General features: G+C 42.6%; 1 protein-coding gene and 1 pseudogene across 1 annotated transcript in view; both read left to right on the top strand.

The window, feature by feature from the left end:
• The window catches only part of LOC102410132 (cytochrome P450 4X1), a 49,744-nt gene that overhangs the window by 18,029 nt on the left and 12,910 nt on the right, over positions 1 to 18,805 (top strand). Inside the window, exons 2-6 of the mRNA XM_006051654.4 lie at positions 3,909 to 4,050; positions 5,252 to 5,296; positions 6,751 to 6,878; positions 9,786 to 9,913; positions 9,999 to 10,153. Coding sequence (XP_006051716.4) covers positions 3,909 to 4,050; positions 5,252 to 5,296; positions 6,751 to 6,878; positions 9,786 to 9,913; positions 9,999 to 10,153 — 598 coding nt within the window. The remainder of the gene's footprint in view (positions 1 to 3,908; positions 4,051 to 5,251; positions 5,297 to 6,750; positions 6,879 to 9,785; positions 9,914 to 9,998; positions 10,154 to 18,805) is intronic.
• On the top strand, positions 275 to 2,147 carry LOC102412123 (annotated as a pseudogene).

Here is an 18,805-nt window from a genome sequence, read left to right as displayed (position 1 = left end):
TTTTGTTCTAGCAGAGCTCAGCTTCTCTCTGCTCCTGTCTTTTCTCTGAAATGTCAGCAAGAGACAAGCTCCAGTGGCTCAGCCCGAGGCCCACCTACCTTCCTACCTCAGAAGTGAAGTGAAGTGGCTCCGTCGTGCCTGACTCTTTGCGACCCCATGGACAGTAGCCTGCACCAAGCTCCTCCTTCCATGGGATTTTCTAGGCAAGAGTACTGGAGTGGGTTGCCGTTTCCTTCTCCAGGGAATCTTCCCGACGGAGAGATCGAACCCAGGTCTCCCACACTGTAGACAGACGCTTTACCGTCTGAGCCACCAGGAAAGTAACTATTTAAACGAGCCATAGTAATCTGCTTATCAAGGCAAAAAATCCATCTCTGATGGCACTCATGTACACTAATGTATAAATGTTGGAAGCTGAGAGTTTTGTTAATGAGCTTGCTTCAAGACTTAGGCTGGCCGGGACTCTAATTGCGAGCGCGGGACACTGCTGGCTGCGGGTGGCAGGCGCCTTCCCCAGCTCCGCACCACCTCAGGCCGGGCCAGCTAGCGCCTTCTCCCGCCCCATGGCGTCCAAGCAGGAGCCGCAGCCGCCGTGCCGCCGCTCAGCGCCGGCGCCGAGATCTCGGACGACTAGATCTGGCGGCGGCTCAGGCGGGCTGGCCAACGCACGCCGGGCGGCGGAGCTGGGCGCCCGGGCGGCGGTGGTGGAGAGACACAAGCTGGGCGGCACATGCGTGAATGTCGGATGTGTATCCAAAAAGGTAATGTGGAACACTGCTGTCCACCCTGAATTCATGCATGACCACGTTGGTTATGCCTTTCAAAGTTGTGAAAGTAAATTCAATTGGCGGATTATAAAGGAAAAGCGGGATGCCTATGTGAGCCGCCTGAACACCATCTATCAAAATAATCTAACCAAGTCCCACATAGACATCATCCATGGCCATGCAGCATTCACGTGCGATCCCCAGCCCACAGTGGAGGTCAACGCTGCTCACATCCTGATCGCCATGGGCGGCGTGCCCTCGGTTCCTCAGGAGAGCCAGATCCCCAGTGCCAGCCTAGGAATAACCAGTGATGGGTGTTTTCAGCTGGAAGAGTTGCCTCGCTGCCGTGTCATTGTTGGTGCTGGTTACATCGCTGTGGAAATAGCTGGCATCCTGTCTGCCCTGGGTTCTAAGACATCAATAATGATACGGCATGATAAGGTGCTTAGAACTTTTGATTCAATAATCAGTTCCAACTGTACCGAAGAGCTGGAGAACGCTGGCATTGAGGTGCTGAAGTACTCCCAGGTCAGGGAAGTTAAAAAAACTTCTTCGGGCCTGGAACTCCGCATGGTTACTTCGATTCCTGGTAGGGAACCCACCTTCACCACTATTGCGGATGTTGACTGCCTGCTCTGGGCCATTGGGTGGGACCCAAACTCCTGGGGCCTGAATTTAAACAAACTGGGGGTTCAAACTGATGACAAAGGTCACATCATAGTAGATGAATTCCAGAATACTAACGTAAAAGGTGTCTATGCAGTTGCGGATGTGTGTGGACATGCTCTTCTTACTCCAGTTGCGATTGCTGCTGGCCGAAAACTTGCCCATAGACTTTTTGAGTGCAAAGAAGATTCCAAATTAGACTATGACAACATCCCCACAGTGGTCTTCAGCCATCCACCCTATTGGGAGAGTGGGACTCACAGAAGATGAAGCCATTTATAACTATGGAAAAGAAAATCTGAAGACTTATTCTACCACCTTTACCCCAATGTATCATGCAGTTACCAAAAGGAAAACAAAATGTGTGATGAAAATGGTTTGTGCCAACAAAGAGGAAAAGGTGGTTGGAATTCATATGCAGGGAATTGGATGTGATGAAATGCTGCAAGGCTTTGCAGTTGCAGTGAAAATGGGAACAACAAAATCTGACTTTGACAACACGGTTGCTATTCATCCTACCTCTTCAGAAGAACTGGTCACACTTCGTTGAGAACCCAGAGATTTGTATGGCTGGCAGCTGGACCAGTAGACCTTCAGGAAGGAACCAGATCATCACGTTTACTTACTGTTGCCACTTTACGTATTTCTTTATCATAATCAGAATCTTCCAAGTGTGAAAATTTTCAGTCAGCTTATTTCTGTAATTAGACACTTGTTTTGTTATTCAGGATTGATTTTTCACTTGGTCACATCTCTCAGTAATTACTATTTGTTTTATTAGAGCTCTAGGCTGGCTCGGAGAAGGCAATGGCACCCCACTCCAGTACTCTTGCCTGGAAAATCGCATGGGCGGAGGAGCCTGGTGGGCTGCAGTCCATGGGGTCACTAAGAGTCGGACACGACTGAGTGACTTCACTTTCACTCTTCACTTTCATGCATTGGAGAAGGAGATGGCAACCCACTCCAGTGTTCTTGGCTGGAGAATCCCAGGGATGGGGGAGCCTGGTGGGCTGCCGTCTATGGGGTCACACAGAGTCGGACACGACTGAAGCGACTTAGCAGCAGCAGCAGCAGGCTGGCTGGTTTTTGTGTTTTTGTTTTAGCCTCATCCCAAGTATAATACTATATGAAGTACAGTTAAATGAATGTTCCTGAATGAATATTGCTTGCTAATTTTTTAGAGGAAGATGACAGCTGCTTTTCACATTTAAAGAATGCAAGTACAGAGTCATTTTGTTTTTATGAAGCCAGTACTGTGCTCTGCATATTGCAAAGCTATTTCAAGGATGTGAGTTTTCCTTAAAAACATATAACTTAAGAGGCATACCTCCTGTATTTTATTCTTTCTTTTGTTCTAAATGATTTTAAATGATTCCTGTTAACTTTTAAGAGATGAAGTTCATCAAATTTGGGAAAGATTTGAGGAGGCTGGTTGCATGAGGGACATTTGAGAAGTGATCCTGGCTTTCAGAAGGAGAGGAACTCAAATACTTCAAAAGTCCTTTCCTCTGCTAAGAGCTCATAGTTCAGTGAATGGTTGCAATTTTTGTATGTGTTCTTGTCATTTTATTTTTTTGAAAACTATTTGCAAAAATCTGAAAATAAAATCACAATCTTTTCCTCTTTAAAAAAAAGAAAGATTTATACCAGAGAAAGCAATGGCACCCCACTCCAGTACTCTTGCCTGGCAAATCCCATGGATGGAGGAGCCTGGTAGGCTGCAGTCCATGGGGTCGCTAGGAGTCGGACACGACTGAGCACCTTCACTTTGACTTTTCACTTTCATGCATTGGAGAAAGAAATGGCAACCCACTCCAGTGTTCTTGCCTGGAGAATCCCAGGGATGGGGGAGCCTGGTGGGCTGCCATCTGTGGGGTCGCACAGAGCTGCACACGACTGAAGCGACTTAGCAGCAGCAGCAGCAGCAAGATTTACACACCTATATATATGCGCCTTCTACTATTACAAGGGATTGACAGATTTTTAGAGAGCATTTACTATTAAGTCATGAGAAAAAATCAGTCATCAGTATTTATAGAAACAGAATGATGAGCTGGATGGTGGATCATGTTCAATCTACTAATGTTTTTTCCTTCCCACCTAAAAACATTTTTTTCAGCTTCCGGACTCCACTCCTAATCTAAGTGTGTGACACTGGCAGGTGAGGCAGAGTGCATGACTCTATTCACTGCACCTTCTCACTTAGGGAAACAGTTCACAATATATATCATTCAACAGGAACATTGTCTGGTGATACAACATATTATATTGAAAAGATGAATATACTGTTTGGTTAGAAAATTATACTCTAGGCTTAGAAATCCCAAGAAAAGTGTGTTCACTCACTTCCAGAAAAAGGGTCAAGCCCCTCTACCTGTGGGACCTCATCCAGGACCTGAGCTCAACTTGTGTCTATAGAGGGGGATGAATCCAGACTGGCTGACTTCTCTCATTTCTTTCACTTATTCATTGCAGTTATTTGAAGATGGTAAAATTGAGATCCTTGAGAAGACTGTAGAAAAATACCCTTGTGCCTTTCCTCGCTGGATTGGGCCCTTTCAGGCATTTCTCTATATCTATGATCCAGACTATGTAAAGACATTTCTGAGCAGAACAGGTAAGAAAAGAGATGACTCTCAGGGTCCTAATCCTCCTAGGAGTGATATGACACAACCCACAGGCAGGATTCTAAAGGAATTCTGAAGCAAAGATTGGTACTGGGCCTTTAAGAGACACTGGCAGAAGTGTGGAGAGGTTTCCCACCAATCCTGAAGGGGATTCCCACGTCCCCCTAGTCCCTTGTCTTGTTCAGACTTCCTGGACCATTTTAGGGCAGTGTATCTTAAAGCCTAGAAGGTACCATTGGATCTCCAGGGCCTTCCTTTCGTCTCTTGGTTTTGTGACTTCAGCATCAGTAATACTCCCCACCTCAGCCTGTTTCTTGAGTATAAAGTCTTCAGGAGAAATGTTCCCAGGGTAGATTATCTCATACCACAAAATTCAAATGTCCAGTTTTTGCTCTCCCAACTTTGTAAAGCTAATGATAGGCTCAACTTCTTTGTGCTATTACCTCCCTTGCGTGCATGCATGTGCTAAGTCGCTTCAGTCGTGTCCGACTCTTTGTGACCCCATGGATTGTAGCCTGCCAGGCTCCTCTGTCCACGGGATTCTCCAGGAAAGAATACTAGAGTGGGTTGCCATGTTCTTCTCCAGGGGATCTTCCCGACCCAGGGATTGAATCCACGTCTCTTAAGTCTCCTGTGTTGCCAAGTGTGTTCTTTACCACTAGCACCACCCAGGAAGCCCCATTACCTCCCTTACTCTTAGCAAAACCTTATAAAAGCAGCCTTTCCCTGAAAGCCTCTGTGTCTCCCAGTCCCAGAGCTCTGATTTGTCTCATATTCATCTTGTAAAGGACAAGAGCTGTAAAACACCCTCATGCTAGAGTTCAGGAGAACCCTTTCAGGGTTCTCCTTCTCCAGGTTCTGCAGGTCCCGGCTCTAGTAGTTAATTTGCTTTCCAAAAAAGATGTGATATTTTGTCCCAACTCCTGTCCTGGACACTTTGCAACCTTTGGGCAATCTGTTTCTGCTGGAGGAAGTGGAGACAAGGAAAGAATCTGGATTTGTGTACCGTCTGCCTCCTGGAGCTGCTGTTGTCAGCTTCCTAAGCCAAGACAGCCAAGGGCTGCAGGGAGTGAGCCCCGGGCTCCCTTTTGCTCACTGTTTGTGGTTAGTTTCGCAAATGAAGAGAACCTTCCCCAGCTTTGGTGATTTTCCTCTAATGTTGTCTTTTGTTTCCTCTGCTTGACTCTACAGATCCCAAGTCCAACTTCATGTATAGGTTCATGACTTCAAGCATTGGTATGTATGTGCAAATGAAGGAGGTGACCCACTCTTTCTTGAAGCCCCATCTGTATAGTAGAGCTTGCCAAGAAAACTCAAATTAGACTTCAAAAGCATTGAGAATATGGTAGATCTATACTAGGAGTTTTCTAGGGGGAAGGTCAAGAGGAAGTCCTAACATCAGCACAGTGCAACTTCCTAGGAACCCTCCTTGTCAATTTCTCTGCCAAAGTCTCATTTGCAAGACAGCCTGTCTGTAAATCTGTCCCATCTCTTGTCTTTAAAACTGCAGCCTTACCATCCACATTATTTATTTTATTCTTTCTTCTCTCTTGTTTTCTCGGATCTTTCCTTTTCTTTTTGGAGGTTCTGTATTTCCATATGCAAATCAGTAAAGTTTTGCTTCAAACTGCAGTTTGAAAATATTCCATGCTTAATTACAAATTCCAAGCTTAATTACAAATTAAGCTTTTTAGTTATATAATTGGCATTTATGTTAGACAAGGAAGTAATTAAATGAAAGAATATAGGTTTTGGATTCAGAGCTACTTGAATTTGAATCCTGCCCTTCCCCTATCCCCACTAACTAGTTGAGTGATCTTGGAGAAGTCATCTAATTTCTCTAAGCCTCTGTTTCCTCATCTTTGAAAATAAAGATGAGAATAACATCTCTGGGCTATTGTGAGGATTGAATGAAACACATATTTTCATTTTAGCCACTTTAATGTAATGGCTGGCATTGTATCAGTGTTGGAGCATGCATCTATCGCAAGCCTGGCATGTTATAAGCACTCAATGAATGATGGCAATTATATATTAATAAACTTTAAGGTTCTTTTAAAGCCAAATCTTTACCTCTCTGGTAACAGAAGATTATGGGCCTCAGGTTTGACGAGTCTTTTCACTTTGTATCACTTACAGGTGTGAAGCACAGACTAACACTGAAGGAGAGGGTAGCCGAAGACAGACTTAAACCTCTTATCTAGTTGCTTGTGAATTTTGTGTCAGCGAAATTTCAGACAGCAGTTTATGGATTGGTTTTGAATAGATAGGAGATAAATATTTGTTGTGCCTTTACTGGGACCAAGCTAGGCGCCTTATGTATATGCCTTCATTTAATCTGCACAGGGACCCAGTAAAGTAGGTATTTATTATCACAATTTCGCATTGAGAAAACCAAACTCCAGGGAGGTTACATAACTTAATTACTACCAGGAAGTAACTGGTGATTTCAGGATTAGCATGCTTATCCAGCTTCAAAACTCAGGATCTTTCTTACAGTGCTAAATACATCCATCCCAGGTGTAAGCATCAAAACTCACTCCATCCTTAATGTACGAGCACTACTTTGACATTCCACTATGTCACCAGTGTGCACCAACAGTCGCTCCATGATGTCTATGTTCCTTAGCTGTCCTTCCCCATCTCACCTAATAAAATGGCATGTGGTTTTGTGCCTTTAATTTCTCAAGGAAAAGGACTAGTGAATTTGGATGGACCCAAATGGTCTCAGCACCGTCGTCTACTAACTCCTGGATTCCATTTTAATACCTTGAAATCGTTTGTCAAGGTGATGGCTCAATCTGTGAACATCATGCTGGTAAGTGAAGGGATGAAAGTGCTCTGGCGTGTTGCAAAACGCTACAGCGAATGTATCAGATATCTGTTTAGTGGGTAGTGAAAGTCAAATGAGGATGATTTCTAGAAATTACCCAATGTACAAGTACCCACCAAGCAATGAGAGTCCATGTAAGCCTTTGCTATCGTTCTTTGGATGATAAAAGAAGATGAAGGTCTGGTCATCCATCTTAGGTATATTTTGAGATCTTATGGCAATAAACCAAGTACCAAGTGGTAAGACTCAGATAATAAGTGCTGTGGTGACAAGTAAGGAAACTAGAAGCAGCTATAATAGCTCTGGGAGACTCAAATTTACTATGAAATATGAGCTGGACTTGAATATATGGATAATATGGATCAGGGCATTTTAGGCACAATGAGTTAGCAGGAGTAAAAGTTTGAAGGTTGGAATAGACTTGCCTGAAGACCATAAAGGACCTAGAAAGAATCCTCTTGCAGGTAGTGGAGTATCATTAGGAGCTGACCTGTGCTTGGCCAAAGGGGCAGAAGGATGTTGCAGAATATTCCTGTGGGTGGTCCCTGATTTATAAATGAGTTCTAGTCCAAAATTCCACTTGTACATGGCATATTTTTGATTTTTAAATTGTACACACTTGAAAATAAGACAAGTAATTCATTAATACAGTTTCATTATAATGCTTCAAACACCACAAACAGAGCCAAAGTTGCCCTCCACCTACATCTGCAAACCCATCCCTTTCCCAAGAGAGAACCACTGTTACTACCTGGTTGGCTGGGTCCTCAGCCAAGCTCACAAAAGCGGATTTAACCTGAAATTGACTGGGATTGTGACTAAAATGTTCGTTGTGCTTTCTCAAGGCAGAAACCTAGAAGTACAGGCTAGAGAGGGCATGCTTTCCAAGTCTGGTGCTGTGCAGTTTTATGCACAATTGCAAATCAGCCTGTGGTGATATTTGAGTTTATCAACAGTTTGATGAACCATTTCTATCTTTCTTGCTTCTCAGTTGCATATTTTCCCAAGACTCCTCTTACAGCTCCTCCCCTGCTTTGTTGCAAAGTGTCTCTGGAGAGCCTCTTTTGATCTCATTTCTTCTAGATCCCCCTTTTTTTGGTATTCCTGTAGGTTTCATTTTATTTTATTTATTTTTATAGAATTCTCATTGAAATATAATTGATTAACAATATTGTATTAGCAAACTCACTTTTTGTACTCAGTAAACCTTACATAATCCTCAGCCATGTCCGACTCTTTGCAGCCGCCTGGACTGTAGCCCACCAGGCTTCTCTGTCCATGGACTTTTCCAGGTAAGAATCCTGGAAAGGGTTGCCATTTCCTACTCCAGTGAATCTTCCCACCCCAGGGATCAAACCTGTGTCTCTTGCATCTCCTGCATTGGCAGGTGGATTCCTTACCACTAGTGCCACCTGGGAAGCCCTCAGGATGAAAGCAACTGACTAAACAATTCACACTTGGGTAAAAGATTTTTTTCAATTTCTTTGCCTTTTTTTCTGTGGCCTCCAAATCCTTAGCACCCAGCTGTAGGCATGGGTGCTCAACAAATATAGCTTGATCTAAACTTAGAACATGTAGATTTATTTGTATTTTTTACACAAAGAATGCTTATTATGATGAATACATTTTCAGCAGGGAACTTTGTGACAGTTTAAGGCACAGAACGTCTTGGGCGTGGAAGTGGGTCATTTGGGGGCGGAAGTAGAGTGGACACAGGCAGTGCTTGGCTGAGAGCCACCTCCCAGCAGCCGCTCCTATTCACTGCTTATCTCTGTTCCCCACTTCTACATCAAAAAAAAATTATTTTTAATTCCAAGTTTATTTTTAAGGGTAGCTATAGTGGTTGAGAGTAGTGATAGGTGGGGTATCTAGCAATCTGGGGACTGAAGAAGGAGGAAGCCCTGGGGAGAACCCTTGTAATTATGGGTTTGTGTGAGATTATCTGTTTTACTGGAACCCTGATCTGTTCTAAAACAAGAGTTGTGATAATAATTGGAAGGCCAAAAATACTTACCTCAGCCATTTACCAGATACCTGGATTGTTCCATGCTTTTTCTCATTTAGTTTGGTGCGTTTTTCCCTTCCTCATGCCAAGTAAGCACTTGGCTTATTTATGTGAAAATTAGTAAACAGAAATCTCATTTAAAATGGAGTCAGGAAGCCAGAAGGGGAGCTCTCACGTCCTACCACTAGAGGTCAACTGCAGATCCAATCGGAAGAAACCTACCTTTGCATGTCCAACAGGAAGAAGGTTACTACTTTACTATCCAGCAAAAGAAAAGAAGAATTTCTCCTTACCCATAACAGCCCGGTTAATGAGACTAATACAACTTGGACAATGAAAAACCACTGCACTCTAATCTCCCAGTTTCCTTCAACCGACTCTTTGTTTATAACAGCTCCCCCAAGTCCTCCTTCTCCTCTATAACTGTTCCTGTCCTTTTTTCTCCTGACTTGCCCAGGTGACTCACTGGTAAAGAATCCACCTACAATGCAAGAGATGCAGGAGACTCGGGTTTGATCCCTGAAGTCAGGAAGATCCCCTGGAGGAGGAAATGGCAACCCACTCCAGTATTCTTGCCTGGGAAATCTCATGGACAGAGGAGCCTGGTGGGCTCCAGTCCATGGGGTCACAAAGAGTTGGACACAACTGAGCACGCACGCACTGTGATTGCATGTCCTGAACTTCAATTCTTTGCTGTGCCTAAATAAACCCATTTTACTGGTGAAATAAGGGGCAGCTATTTCAGGTTAACATTTACTTATATGACCTTTGACCCCTGCTAAGTCAGAATTGTCTCTGTCACATGGTAAGAGAAGTGTCAGGGAGGAACTTTCAGATAAAAGCATTTTGATGATGATGATGATGTTGATCTTGACCTCCTGTGCCAGGATAAATGGGAGAAGATTTGTGGCTCTCAGAATACACTTCTGGAAATCTATGAGCACATCGACTTGATGACCCTGGACGTACTCATGAAATGTATTTTCAGCTGGGAAACCAACTGCCAAACAGACAGGTCAGTTACAGGAGGGGAAAACAAAAAACCTCATTTGCATTATCTGAGCCATTTATTGACATATTATCTCCACTCCCTCTTCTAGCTCCCATGATTATTATGTAAAAGCAACAAGTGATGGCAGCAATATCCTTATGCAACGCGTGTTCAATTACTTTTATCACTATGACCTAATTTTCAAATTAAGTCCTATGGGCCACCGATTGCGGAAGGTAAACAAGATATTGCATCAGCATACAGGTATTTCTTGAGTTTGGATTGTCCAAGTCTATACACTGTCTCAGTTGTATTCTGTCTCTCTAGAGGAACAGGTCTCAGTGTGAAAAGAGAAAGAATTCTTGTTCTTAATGGAGCTTTTATAGGAACATGGCTCAAATGAAACAATTTCTATAGAAGAGTTTGCTGTATCCACAGTAATAGTCTTATCTGAATTTTTCTATATAGGTGAAAGTGAAAGTCACTCAGTTGTGTCCGACTCTTTGCGACCTCATGGACTATACAGTCCATGGAATTCTCCAGGCCAGAATACTGGAGTGGGTAGCCTTTCCCTTCTCCAGGGGATCTTCCCAACTCAGGGATTGTACCCAGGTCTCCCACATTGCAGGCAGATTCTTTACCAGCTGAGCCACAAGAGAAGCCCTTTCTATATATTACACCATTTTTATTATATTATATGCAGTTTTTATTAATACAAATATAACATAGCAAGTGGGCACTTAACATTTTATAGCGTACCTGGCATGGCTTTTTGCATAGTGATTGTCATAGTAATGACAAGCTAAAAATATTCAGGCAACATAGGAATAAATGGAGGAACAGAGTAAACATGGACATACATTAAAAAAAAAAGGACCCCCTGGGGGACTGTTCAATGGGTATAAAGTAGTTAGGCAAGATGAATAAGTTCTAAAGATCTGCTGTACAACATAGTACCTATAGTGAACAACATTGTGCTTTAGGTAGATCTTGTTAAGTATTCTTACCCCAATAAAAAAATAAAAGAAAAGAAGCTTCATTCGAAAATAAATAGTTTTAGCAAAACATAAACAAAAGTTGAAATCGATTAAGTTTTTAAGCAATTCAACACTACTTTTCATGAACACCAAAACAGAGAATATTTATCAGGCCATTAATTAATCCTTCCTCAGCTCCACCACTGAGTAGCAGTATGACTTTGGGCAAGTTACTGTTCTGTCTCAGGGTTATCTGTAAAATGAAGATAAAAAAAACCTATCTCATTGTTTTGTGATGATGATTAAATATGTTAATATATGTAAAGCACTTAAGACAGGCCCTGGAACTGAATAAATGTTAAATATAAAATACATTTGTTCCAAGAAACTTGCAAGACACACCTACACATGCATACATATGGAGACACATATATATAGATATTGTAAGGACATACAGATAAGCAGATTAGAAATCATCTAAGACACAAATGAGCTTTCGGTATAACAGTAGTTATCAAACCTGTTTGTATCATGGCCCACACCAAAAATATTAATATTTAAATATTAGAGGAAACAGGAGTGGATTTGTAGGCATCTACACAGAACTTAGTGAAAACAATTATTCACATTCTCTTGCTATTGCCTATTTATGATGAAAAAACAAAATGCAGAACATTAGGGGGAAATTAAATGTTAAATTTCTTATCTGTCCTTGCTATTCTTTGGAACTCTGCATTCAGATGCTTATATCTTTCCTTTTCTCCTTTGCTTTTCACTTCTCTTCTTTTCACAGCTATTTGTAAGGCCTCCTCAGACAGCCATTTTGCTTTTTGCATTTCTTTTCCATGGGGATGGTCTTGATCCCTGTCTCCTGTACAATGTCACCAACCTCAGTCCATAGTTCATCAGGCACTCTGTCTATCAGATCTAGTCCCTTAAATCTATTTCTCACTTCCACTGTATAATCATAAGGGATTTGATTTAGGTCATACCTGAATGGTCTAGTGGTTTTCCCTACTTTCTTCAATTTAAGTCTGAATTTGGCAATAAGGAGTTCATGGTCTGAGCCACAGTCAGCTCCTGGTCTTGTTTTTGCTGACTGTATATAGCTTCTCCATTTTTGGCTGCAAAGAATATAATCAATCTGATTTCGGTGTTGACCATCTGGTGATGTCCATGTGTAGAGTTTTCTCTTGTGTTGTTGGAAGAGGGTGTTTGCTATGACCAGTGCATTCTCTTGGCAAAACTCTATTAGCCTTTGTCCTGCTTAATTCTGTATTCCAAGGCCAAATTTGCCTGTTACTCCAGGTGTTTCTTGACTTCCTACTTTTGCATTCCAGTCCCCTATAATGAAAAGGACATCTTTTTTGGGTGTTAGTTCTAAAAGTCTTGTAGGTCTTCATAGAACTGTTCAACTTCAGCTTCTTCAGCGTTACTGGTTGGGGCATAAACTTGGATTACTGTGATATTGAATGGTTTGCCTTGGAAATGAACAGAGATCATTCTGTCTTTTTTGAGATTGCATCCAAGTACTGCATTTTGGACTCTTTTGTTGAACATGATGGCTACTCAATTTCTTTTGAGGGATTCCTGCCCGCAGTAGTAGATGTAATGGTCATCAGAGTTAAATTCACCCATTCCAGTCCATTTTAGTTCACTGATTCCTAGAATGTCAACGTTCACTCTTGCCATCTCCTGTTTGACCACTTCCAATTTGCCTTGATTCATGGACCTAACATTCCAGGTTCCTATGCAATATTGCTCTTTACAGCATTGGACCTTGCTTCTATCACCAGTCACATCCACAGCTGGGCATTCTTTTTGCTTTGGCTCCATCCCTTCATTCTTTCTGGAGTTATTTCTCCACTGATCTCCAGTAGCTTATTGGGTACCTACCGACCTGGGGAGTTCCTCTTTCAGTGTCCTATCTTTTTGCCTTTTCATACTGTTCATGGGGTTCTCAAGGCAAGAATACTGAAGGGGTTTGCCATTCCCTTCTCCAGTGGACCACATTCTGTCAGACCTCTCCACCATGACCCGTCCATCTTGGGTGGCCCCACATGGCATGGCTTAGTTTCATTGAGTAAGACAAGGCTGTGGTCCATATGATCAGATTGACTAGTTTTCTGTGATTATAGTTTCAGTGTGTCTGCCCTCTGATGCCCTCTCGCAACACCTACCATCTTACTTGGGTTTCTCTTACCTTGGACGTGGGGTATCTCTTCACGGCTGCTCCAGCAAAGCACAGCCTCTGCTCCTTACCTTTGACGAGCTCGCCCCTCCTGACCAAGAATGTGGAGTAGCCCCTCTCAGCCCCCCAGGGCCCATGCAGCCACTGCTCCTTGAATGAGGGGTTGCTCCTCTCGGCCGCAGCCTCTGACTTCAGACATGGGGTAGCTCCTCTTGGCTGCTCCTGCCCCGTCACAGCCTGGCGCTCTTGGTCGCCGCCCCTGATCTTGGGCTTGGGGTAGCTCCTCTCGGCACGCTTCTGCATGGTCCGTCACAGCCACCACACCCCATGGAAAAGAAATGCAAAAAAGCAAAATGGCTGTCTGGGGAGGCCTTACTAATAGCTGTGAAAAGAAGAGAAGCAGAAAGCAAAGGAGAAAAGGAAAGATATAAGCATCTGAATGCAGAGTTCCAAAGAATAGCAATGAGAGATCAGAAAGCCTTCCTCAGTGATCAATGCAAAGAAATACAGGAAAACAACAGAATGGGAAAGACTAGAGAGCTCTTCAAGAAAATTAGAGATACCAAGGGAACATTTCATGCAAAGATGGGCTCGATAAAGGACAGAAATGGTATGGGCCTAAAGAAGCAGAAGATATTAAGACGAGATGGCAAGAATATACAGAAGAACTGTACAAAAAAAAAATCTTCACAACCCAGATAATCATGATGGTGTGATCACTCACCTAGAGCCAGACATCCTGGAATGTGATGTCAAGTGGACCTTAGAAAGCATCACTACGAACAAAGCTAGTGGAGGTGATGGAATTCCAGTTGAGCTATTTCAAGTCCTGGAAGATTATGCTGTGAAAGTGCTGCACTCAATATGCCAGCAAATTTGGAAAACTCAGCAGTGGCCACAGGACTGGAAAAGGTCAGTTTTCATTCTAATCCCAAAGAAAGGCAATCCCAAAGAATGCTCAAACTACCACACACTTGCACTCATCTCACACGCTAGTAAAGTAATGCTTAAAATTCTCCAAGCCAGGCTTCAGCAATACATGAACCACAAACTTCCTGATGTTCAAGCTGGTTTTAGAAAAGGCAGAGGAACCAGAGATCAAATTGCCAACATCCGCTGGATCAGTGAAAAAGCAAGAGAGTTCCAGAAAAACATCTATTTCTGCTTTATTGACTATGCCAAAGCCTTTGACTGTGTGGATCACAATAAACTGTGGAAAATTCTGAAAGAGATAGGAATACCAGACCACCTGACCTGCCTCTTGAGAAACCTGTATGCAGGTCAGGAAGCAATAGTTAGAACTGGACATGGAACAACAGACTGGTTCCAAATAGGAAAAGGAGTACATCAAGGCTGTATATTGTCACCCTGCTTATTTAACTTCTATGCAGAGTACATCACGAGAAACCCTGGGCTGGATGACACACAAGCTGGAATCAAGATTGCCGGGAGAAATATCAATAACCTCAGATATGCAGATGACACCACCCTTATGGCAGAAAGTGAAGAGGAACTAAAAAGCCTCTTGATAAAAGTGAAAGTGGAGAGTGAAAAAGTTGGCTTAAAGCTCAACATTCAGAAAACGAAGATCATGGCATCTGGTCCCATCCCTTCATGGGAAATAGATGGGGAAATAGTGGAAACAGTGTCAGACTTTATTTTTTGGGCTCCAAAATCACTGCAGATGGTGCTTGCAGCCATGAAGTTAAAAGATGCTTACGCCTTGGAAAGAAAGTTATGACCAACCTAGAAAGCATATTCAAAAACAGAGACATCACTGTGCCAACAAAGGTCTGTCTAGTCAAGGCTATAGTTTTTCCAGTGGTCATGTATGCATGTGAGAGTTGGACTGTGAAGAAAGCTGAGTGCCGAAGAATTGATGCTTTTGAACTGTGGTGTTGGAGAAGACTCTTGAGAGTCCCTTGGACTGCAAGGAGATCCAACCAGTCCATCCTAAAGGAGATCAGTCCTGGGTGTTCATTGGAAGGACTGATGCTGAAGCTGAAACTCCAATACTTTGGCCACCTCATACGAAGAGTTGACTCATTGGAAAAGATCCTGATGCTGGGAGGGATTGGGGGCAGGAGGAGAAGGGGACAACAGAGGATGAGATGGCTGGATGGCATCACCGACTCGATGGACATGAGTTTGGGTAAACTCCAGGAGTTGGTGATGGACAGGGAGGCCTGGTGTGCTGCGATTCATGGGGTTGCAAAGAATTGGACATGACTGAGTGACTGAACTGAACTGAACTGAAATGTTAAATTGGTCAAAAATAAAAACTTTTCAAAATTTTCCATTAGTCAAATTTATTTATATTTTCTTTTACTGCATCTAGATTTTGAGCAATAGTCAAAAACCTTCCCCTATTCCAGAATACCTCAATTATGGCACTAATGACATTTGCTGTTGCTGCTAAGTCGCTTCAGTCGTGTCCGACTCTGCGTGACCCCATAGACGGCAGCCCACCAGGCTCCCCCATCCTTGGGATTCTCCAGGCAAGAACACTGGAGTGGGTTGCCATTTCCTTCTCCAATGCATGAAAGCGAAAAAATAAAGTGAAGTCGCTCAGTCGTGTCTGACTCTTAGCGACCCCATGCACTGCAGCCCACCAGGCTCCTCCATCCATGGGATTTTCCAGGCAAGAGTACTGGAGTGGGGTGCCATTGCCTTCTCCATGGGGCTAGCTAAATCTTTGTTATCCAGACAGTGAGGAGCTGTCCAGTGCATTGTAGGATGTTTAGCTGTTTCCCTGATATAAACCCACTTGATGATAGTAGGACTCTTGACAGAGGTGCTTTAATATTTCCAAATGATTATCCAATTGTCCTATCACCATTTATTAAAAAGTTCCATCTTTTCCAGTCAGTTTGAGGTAACCACTTTTATCATATTCTAATGTACTTGGACCTATTTCTTCATATGTACTTGGATCTATTTCTTCACTTTCTTTTCTATCCATTGGTCTATCTATTTGTGTGGTAAATCACACTGAATCAATTAAAGAGACTTTGTAGTATTTTTTTAATTAATAAGGTATTTTTCAGGGGGTTTTAGGCTTATAGAAAAATTAAGCAGAAAGCACAGAGTTCCCATATATTGCTACTTCTTCACCACCCCCTATATACATACTTTCCCTTATTAACATCTTGTATAAGTATGGTGTATTTCTTATAATGGGTGAGCCATTATTATTTTACATGCTGCTGCTGCTAAGTCACTTCAGTTGTGTCTGACTCTGTGCAACCCCATAGATGGTAGCCCACCAGGCTCCCCCGTCCCTGGGATTCTCCAGGCAAGAACACTGGAGTGCATTGCCATTTCCTTCTCCAATGCATGAAAGTGAAAAGTGAAAGTGAAGTCGCTCAGTCGTGTCCAACCCTTAGCATGGACTGTAGCCTACCAGGCTCCTCCATCCATGGGATTTTCCAGGCAAGAGTACTGGAGTGGGGTGCCATTGCCCTCTCCAAATTATTTTACATACATATTTATTTATTTTATTTATTTATTTTTGGCTGCACTGAGTCTTCACTGCTGCACATGGGCTTTCTCTAGTTGTGGCCAGCAGGGGCTACTCTCTACTTGTGCTTCGTGGGCTTCTCATTGCAGTGGCTTCTCTTGTTGAGAAACACAAGATCTAAGCACATGGGCTTCAGTAGTTGTGGCTGGTGGTCTCCAGAGCACAGGGTCAGTGGTTGTGCTACATGGGCTTAGTTGGCCTCTGGCATGTGGGATTTTTCTGGACCAGTGGTGTCCCCTGTGTTGCAAGGCAGATTCTTAACCACTGGGCCACCAGGGAAGCCCTCTTGAGCCATTATTATTAACTAAAGTCCATAGTGTAGGGTTCACTCTTTATGTGTACACTCTCTGGATTTTGACAAATATGTAATGATATGTTTCCACCATTACAGTATCATACAGCATAGTTTCACTGCCCTTAAAACTCCCCTGTGCTCCACCTACTTAGCCCTCCTTCCTTTGTGCCACACCCCTGGCAACCACTAATTTTTTTACTGTCTCTATACTTTGGCCTCTTCCATGTCATTAACTGGAATCATACTATATGTAACCTTTTTAGATTGGTTTTTTTCACTTAGCAATATGCATCTAAAGTTCTTCCATGTATTTTCATGGCTTGATAGTGCATTTATTTTTATTGTTCAATTCTATTTTATTGTATAAGGGCTTCCCTTGTGGCTCAGCTGGTAAAGAATCCACCTCTAATGCGGGAGACCTGAGTTCGATCCCTGGGTTAGGAAGATCCCTGGAGCAGGGAAAGGCTACCCACTCCAGTATTCTGGCCTGGAGAATTCCATGGACTGTGAAGTCCATGGGGTGGCAAAGAGTCAGACACAACTGAGCGACTTTCACTTTCACTTGTGAGTGTATCACAGTTTGTTTACCAATTGAAGGCAAACAATAGTTTGCTTAGTTGCTTTCAAAAACCAAAGTTTCGACAATTTTGAATAAAGTCTCTATAAACATTTGTGCACAGGTTTTTGTATGAACTTAAGTTTTCAGCTCCTTTGGGTAAATACCGAGGAGGATGATTAGAGATGGCATGGTAAGGATAAGTTTAGTTTTGTAAGAATCCACCAAATTATCCTCCAAAATGTTCCCTTTATTGTAATGTCTTTATTTGGTTTTGATACCCACCGGGGTTCTTGGTCTTCCCCAGCCAATAGAAATTGACTGGAAGCCAGACAAGAAATTCAGTCAAGCCTTCATTGGGGCTCCAGGAGGATAACCGAAACAAGTAACAAGCTCCCTTGTTTGGTCCCCAAGGCGGGTGGCTGAGCTTGTTTCTTACATGGGGTGACAATAGGAGCGTGTCCAGGGGTCTGGCTGGAAGGGTGGTTTAGGTGGTTTGCCCATCCTTTGTGTTGTTGAGTGCAGGGCACCCTGCGGAACACCCTGCTTTTGCTTCGACACCCAGTTTTTGCTCCAGGTCCTTCAGAAACAGCAGATGGGTTTTGGTTTTGGTTTGTCTATTTTATATCTTTTGGTCTAGAGTTTGCTCTAACTGCACATGCACACAATAATTTTTAGTCCCATATAGTTTCTTTGTATACTGTAGCTTGAGAAGAGATGTGTCCAGGTACAAGCTTTTCAGCACTGCAACAAAGGGTCCCAGATTCCAGGCCTGTCTCAGTTTAGGAGTGAGAATAATGGCTGGTCTCATAAAATTAGTCAGGAAGTACTCCCTCTGCTTCTATTTTTCTGGAAGAGATTGTAGAGAATTGGCAGGATTTCTTTCCTAAATGTTTGGTAGAAATCACCAAGGAAATCAACCAAGTCTGGTCCATTCTGGTTTGGAAGGTTGTTAATTATTGACTAAAACTGTTTTATAGATAGAGGTCTATTCAGATTAGCTATTTCTCTTTTGATTTTTGGTAGGTTGTGTCTTTCAGGAAATTGACCCATTTCAACTAGGTTATCAAATTGTAAGCATGGAGTTGTTCATAATATTTCCTTATTCTCTTTTTAATATCCATAGGATCAGAAGTGATGGTTCCTTTTATACCTAATAATAGCAATTTTGTCTTTTCTCTTTTTTCCTTAGTTAACCTGGCTAGAGATTTATCAACTTTATTGATCTTTTCTAAGAACCAACTTTTGGTTTCATTGATTTTGTCTCTTTATTTCTTATTTCAGTTTTATTGCTTTCTGCTCAGATTTTTATTATGTCTTTTCCTTTAGTTAGTTTGGACTTAATTTTTTTCTTCTTATCCTGTTTCCCAAAGGAGA

This window comes from Bubalus bubalis, chromosome 6 (assembly GCF_019923935.1).
Source record: "Bubalus bubalis isolate 160015118507 breed Murrah chromosome 6, NDDB_SH_1, whole genome shotgun sequence".
NCBI lineage: Eukaryota > Metazoa > Chordata > Mammalia > Artiodactyla > Bovidae > Bubalus > Bubalus bubalis.
Note: the sequence above shows the minus strand (reverse complement) of the source record. Positions and strands in the feature narration are given on the sequence as shown.